General features: G+C 55.2%; 1 protein-coding gene across 1 annotated transcript in view; it reads left to right on the top strand.

Annotated features, from left to right (window-relative positions):
• The first annotated feature begins 288 nt into the window (after positions 1-288).
• Positions 289-6,519, top strand: part of ITGA5 (integrin subunit alpha 5) — a 105,461-nt gene continuing 99,230 nt past the window's right edge. The window contains exon 1 of the mRNA XM_056849492.1: positions 289-443. Within this exon, the coding sequence (XP_056705470.1) occupies positions 289-443 (155 nt within the window). The remainder of the gene's footprint in view (positions 444-6,519) is intronic.

Below are 6,519 nucleotides of genomic sequence, written 5' to 3'. Positions count from 1 at the left end.
CTGCAGCCTCTCCGCCGCGTCCTCCCCGGCCCCCCTCCCGAAAACCCCCCAGCGCTGGGCGTTTAATGCAATCCATCCTGCCCGCCCCCCCGGCCCCGTCCAGGGGGAGGGAGCGGCTCCTCCTTTTGTGAGTCACTCCCGGGCAAGGAGAGGGGAAGGGCGGCCCGCCGAGCGCTCGCGGGTCCCGGCGGCTGGAGCGAGGCGGCTGCTCTTCTCCCCCCGGCGGGGCATCGATCCGGGACCTCCCGCCTGCCCCCCCCCACCCATCCACCACCTCCAGGCCCCGCCATGCTTCCCCGGGCCGCTTTCCTCCTCCTCCTCCTCTGCAGCCTGCCCTGCGCTGGGGGCTTCAACCTGGATGCCCAGGCGCCGACGCTCCTGCGCGGCCCCCCCGGCAGCTACTTCGGCTTCTCGGTGGATTTTTACCTCCCGGAGGCGTCGAGGTGAGTGGGGGTTTTGGAGAGGGGAGGGGGTCCCCGGGGGCTGTCCGCGCCGGCCCCGGCCCCTTGGCGCAGGGGGGCCGAGGAATTGCGGGAGGATGCATGCGGATCGGGCCCCTGGGGTCTCTTAGCCGGGAGTTTGGCTTGCATCGAATTGTTTGGGGGGGGTAAATGGGGGGGTTGCATGCGGATCGAGCCCCGGGGGTCTCTTAGCTGGGAGTTTGGCTTGCATCGAATTGTTGGGGGGGGATGGGGGGATCGATCCCTGGGGTCTCTTTGCTGGGAGTTTGGCTTGCATCGAATTGTTGGGGGGGGATGGGGGGATCGATCCCTGGAGTCTCTTAGCTGGTAGTTTGGCTTGCATCGAATTGTTTGGGGGGGGATGGGGGGATCGATCCCTGGGGTCTCTTAGCTGGGAGTTTGGCTTGCATCGAATTGTTGGGGGGGGATGGGGGGATCGATCCCTGGGGTCTCTTAGCTGGGAGTTTGGCTTGCATCGAATTGTTTGGGGGGGGGAAATGGGGGGATGCATGCGGATCGGCCCCGGGGGTCTCTTAGCTGGGAGTTTGGCTTGCATCGATTGTTTGGGGGGGGAATGGGGGGATCGAGCCCCGGGGGGTCTCTTAGCTGGGAGTTTGGCTTGCATCGAATTGTTTGGGAGGAATGGGGGGGGGTGCATCCGGATCGAGCCCCGGGGGTCTCTTAGCTGGGGATCTGGCTTGCATTGAATTGGCGGGGGACGGACGGTGCAAACCGGACCCCCCCCCCGTGCAAATCGCGCCCCCTCCCCGTCGGGCTGGCCCGCCGCCCGCTCCCTCTCCCCAGCCACGCTAAGTGGTTGCAGACCGGCCGTCCCCTGCCTGTTGCGCTTCTCCCCCCCCCCTTCCCAGTTCCTCGGGATCTCCACCCCACGCACTCCCCCACCCCTTGGCGACTTTTCCACGGGGGGGTGGGGGACCCGCAATGGCCCAAACCCGCCGCAGGCGTCTCGTATGGATGGGGGGGGGGCTTTTCCCTGCGACCCCCCTCCTTTCGATCCCCCCCCCCCCAGCCAGCCTCTCGACTCGCTCTCGCCCCCAACAGGCTCGGAGCGAAGCATTTCCTGTAATCGGAGCTGCGCTCCGGCCGCTCTTGTTCCAGAGATTTTTTTTGGGGAGGGGAAGGGGGTCGAGCCTGGGGCCGATCGGGCCGGCGGGGGTGGGCGAGAGACGGGGCAGACCCTTGTCTGGGGGCGGGGCGGGAAACGGGGACGCAAGGCTTGGGGTGGAAGGGGGGGTCTGCTCAAACTTCAAGCCCCCTCCCCGAATTGAGGAGGTGGGCTTAGCGAGGGATTTTGGCATAGGCATGAACCAATCCTCCGCCTCTTTCGAGCGTTTCCTTGTCTGGGAGGGGGGCTGGCAAGAAAAGTAGGGTCCCTTTGGGGTGCTCCAAGGGTTGGATCTGGTTGCATCCCTGGTCATACCACCCCCGATTCTTCATTTTGAATGGGAGGGGGCTACAAGTTCAGCTGGTTGCTCAACTGCAACCTCCCATTATGAGGCTTCTCTTACAGGCCATAAGAACATCAGGGGAGGGGCCGTGGCTCGGCATGCAGAAGATCCCAGGTTCAATCCCCTGCTGCTCCAGTTAAAGGGACTGGGCAAGTAAGTGATGTGAAAGACCCCTGCCTGAGACCCTGGAGAGCTGCTGCCGGCCTGAGTAGTCAATGCTGACTTTGATGGACCCAAGGGCCTGATTCGGTATAACGCAGCTTCGCGTGTTCAGAAGAGCCCCGCTGGGTCAGACCGGTGGTCCATCTGGTCCGGATTCCCATTATTCAGTGGCCAACATGCAAGGTATAGAGGCCGAGGACTCTGATGTTGCATCCTGGGTTTGAGAGGTTGGCTGCCTCTGGATGTGGAGGCTCTGGCTAGCCGAGTGGTTTCTGGCGGAAGAGGACGGCTGGCTTCCTTGCCATCTCAGATGTCCATGGCAAGAGGGTTGGGTGCTCATCATCTCTCCCCCCCCCCACCCCCGTCCTGCTGCATGAGATGGTAGAACAAAATTTGAGTCCGATAGCCCCTTAAAGACCAGCAAAAAAAAAAGTGTCCAGAGGAGGGCAACAAAGATGGTGAAGGGTCTGGAGACCAAGTCCTATGGGGAAAGATTGAAGGAGCTGGGTATGTTTAGCATGAAGAGGGGAAGACTGAGAGGTGATATGATAACCATCTTCAAGTCCTTGAAGGGCTGTCATATAGAGGAGGGTGCCCAGTTGTTTTCTGTTGCCCCAGAAGGTCGGACCAGAACCAACGGGTTGAAATTAAATTAGAAGAGTTTCCGTCTAGACATTAGGAAATTTCCTAACAGAGCGGTTCCTCAGTGGAACAGGCTTCCTCGGGAGGTGGTGAGCTCTCCTTCCCTGGAGGTTTTTAAGCAGAGGCTAGATGGCCATCTGTCAGCAATGCTGATTCTATGACAGGCAGACCATGAGAGGGAGGGCATCTTGGCCATCTTCTGGGCATGGAGTAGGGGTCACTGGGGATGTGGTGGGGGGGAGGTAGTTGTGAATTTCCTGCATTGTGCAGGGGGTTGGACTAGATGACCCTGGTGGTCCCTTCCAACTCTATGATTCTATGAAAATTTCCCAGGAGTAGAAGCTTTCATGAGCCTGATCAAGCAAACTTTGACTAACAAAAAGCTTATACCGTGGAAATTTTTGTTGGCCTTTAAGGTGCTGCCAGGCTCGAACTTTGTTCTGCTGCTACAGACTCTCATGACTACCCACCTGAAACTGCTTGAGATGGTGGTTGTCTCTCCCTCCTTCTGCACCCAGACATACAAGGGACATTGGTTCGAGCATGGGTTAACAACTTGTGCACACACCGGTTTGTGTATGCAAAGATTTGCACAGGTGGAAGGGAACTGGGCAGGAAGCGCATCCCTGGGAACTCTTTGTGTGCAATGTGTCTGTATGGGTGGGGGGAGGGAGCTTCCACTTCTGAATTGAAAGGCTAGATATCCAAATAGGGCCTTTGATACTTACTGACCTCAAAGTGCCACACCAACAGAGCCATAGCGAGTGGTGTTAATGTCTGGTCTACTGCTAGGGTACATCTCCAAGAGATCCATTAAGAGAAGCTGGAGGGTGAGAGATTCAAAACTGATAAAAGGAAGTATCTCTTCACACAACAGCACAGTTAAATTGTGGAACTCCCTGCCCCAGGATGTGGTGATGGCTGCCAACTTGGAAGGCTTGAAGAGGGGAGTGGACATGTTCATAGAGGAGAGGGGTATTCATGGCTACTAGTTAAAATACTAGTCATGATGCATACCTATTCTCTCCAGTCTCAGAGGAGCTTGCCTATTCTATTAGGTGCTGTGGAACACAGGCTGGATGGTGCTGCTGCAGCCGTCTTGTTTGGGGCTTCCTAGAGGCACCTGGTTGGCCACTGTGTGAACCGACTGCTGGGCTTGATGGACCTTGGTCTCACCCAGCAGGGCTTTTCGTATGTTCTTAAGAGCGCCCTCCTATGCTGTACAACTCCTAAATCCCCCTTTAATCTTCTGGTCTTCATTTCCAAATAAGCATGCACGGGAACCCGTTATAAATCTCTTAGGATCTGCATGCACAGCTTTGCATTCTGGACTGATGAGCAGGGAGTATCTCCCATGCTTTAGTTCAGCTCTGCTCTGAGGGTTACCACCCGCTCGCAAACATGCGCTGAAGGAATGTTGTTAGGAGGAGCCCCACCCTTTCGTGCTTCTTTTAAACGTCCCCTGATGGTGTGAACAAAAGAAGGGCTGGAGCACTTTAAGCAGCTGCTGATGTACACAAGGAGTCATTAAGTTTCCTTGGAATGGGTCATTGGCAGATAGGATGTTTGATGATGACAGTCTTTTGTGCGTGGGATGGGGTGGGGGGAACTGAGGTTCAAATCCCCACCTAGAAAAGAAGAAGGGGGTTACCGCACTTTGTATTCCCAGCGATGTTTTAAGAGTTTGAAAATGTTGTAAAAAGCATTGCTTTAAAAGGGTTTTTGGATACCACGGCTTATAAATGGTTGGAAGACGTCTTCACAGCTAAAGGGGCCAAACAAAGTGCGAACAGTATTTTTTATAACGTTTTCAAACTCTTAATACATCGGTGGGAATACACAGAAAGCATGAACAGTATTTTTTATAACATTTTCAGACTCTCAATACATCGCTGGGAATACAAGTGCAGTAACAGCCGGAGAAGAGTTGGTTTTTATAAGCTGACTTTCTCTGCCACTTAAGGAAGAATCAAACCAGCTTACAATCACCTTCCCTTCCCCACAACACTGTGAGATAGGTGAGGCTGAGAGAGCTCTAACAGAGCTGTGACTAGCCCAAGGTCACCCAGCTGGCTTCCTGTGTAAGACTGAGGAAACCAACCCGGTTGACCAGATTAGCGTCTGCCACTCATGTGGAGGAGTGGGGAATCGAACCCGGTTCTCCAGATCAGAGTCTACCGCTCCAAACCACCAGTCTTAACCACTACACCACGCTGGCTCCCACGCTGGAAACTTACTAGGGAGCTTCAAGCAAGTGTCTATCAGTCCAACCAACTTTACTTTGTGATTTTGAGGCTAGAAGCTCACTGTGGGGAGGGGGATACTGATGTAGGACATAGGCTTGGCATGTGGGGGAGGGGCTGTGGCGCAGCGGAGGAGCCTTTGCTTTGCATGCGGAAGGTCCTAGGTTCGAACCCCGGTTTCTCCAGTCTAAAAGGGCAAGGCAGTAGGTGACGTGAAAGACCTCTGCCTGACCTTGGAGAGAGTGGACAGAACCGACCTCCATGGACCAATGGTCTGATTGAGTAGAAGGCAGCTTCCTGTGATCCTTTGGCCCTTGAAGAAGAAGAGTTGGTTTTTATACCCTGCTTTTCTCTACCATAGGGAGTGTCAAAGCACCTTACAATCACCTTCTCTTCTTCTCCCCACAATAGACACCTTGAGAGGTAGGTGGGGCTGAGAGAGTTCTGGGAGAACTGTGACTAGCCCGTGGTCACCCAACAGGCTTTTTGTGGAGGAGTGGGGAAACAAACCCGATTCACCAGTTTGGAGTCCCCCACTCATGTGGAGGAGTGGGGAATCAAACCCGGTTCTCCAGATCAGAGTCCGCCGTTCTTAACCACTACACCACACTGGCTGGACACCTTGTATTGTCTGTGATGGAGATGTTGAGGGCAGAACCTACTTCCTGGGCACAGACATGAGAACATAAGAAAGGCCGTGGGGTCACCATAAATTGGCTGTCGCTTGACGGCACTTTCCATCTCCAATCCCAGGGATACTCTACTGATGCCTGCCTCCCTATCGAATCCACTTTTATGCTGTCTCAAGCATAAGCAAACCCTTTCCCCGAGACACATGTGCAATCCAGGAAGAGGAGTAGATAGATACTTTTTTGGCCTCTGATACCATTTCAATGGGTGGATCCTTCTTTCCTGCCGATCCCATTCATTTCAGCGATGCTCGTGGGAGGGCTTTCCCTCGGATTATGCCCCCGCTGTGAGATAAGCAAGGCAAAGCCAAAGACGGCACCTGGATGCAGTTTTCCTTACAAGAGGAACAGCTCCCAAAGAACTCGGGCTGCTGGCCGGGTGCCCTGACTCTTAGCCAGCTTCTGCTGCAGGCCGCCAGGACCTCTTCCCAGATAGGAAGAGGTCGGGACGCAGATAGGATTGGCCGGAACGCGTGTCAGACCTTATCGCTCTGGCTTTCTAGAAAGGCCGCCTGAAAACAGGAAGGTGTGGTCCTTGATGGCCTTCACCCCGCCTCTCAGCATTGTTTCAGGCATCACCACAGAGCCAGCATGATGTAGTGGTTAAGAGTGGGGGACTCTGATCTGGGGAACCGGGTTTGATTCCCCCACTCCTACACATAAGCGGCGGAGGCTAATCTGGTGAACCGGTGTCTTTCTTTATTAAAACTACAGCTAACAGTCGGGCAGGTGAACCGATTTGGTTTCCGCACTCCCACATGAAGCCTGCTGGGTGACCTTGGACTAGTCACAGTTCTCTCCGAACTCTCTCAGCCCCACCTTCCTCACAAGGTGGGGAGAGGAAAGGGAGGAG

Source organism: Euleptes europaea, chromosome 1 (genome assembly GCF_029931775.1).
Source record: "Euleptes europaea isolate rEulEur1 chromosome 1, rEulEur1.hap1, whole genome shotgun sequence".
In the NCBI taxonomy this organism is placed as follows: domain Eukaryota; kingdom Metazoa; phylum Chordata; class Lepidosauria; order Squamata; family Sphaerodactylidae; genus Euleptes; species Euleptes europaea.
This window is presented reverse-complemented; position numbering and strand designations above follow the sequence as displayed.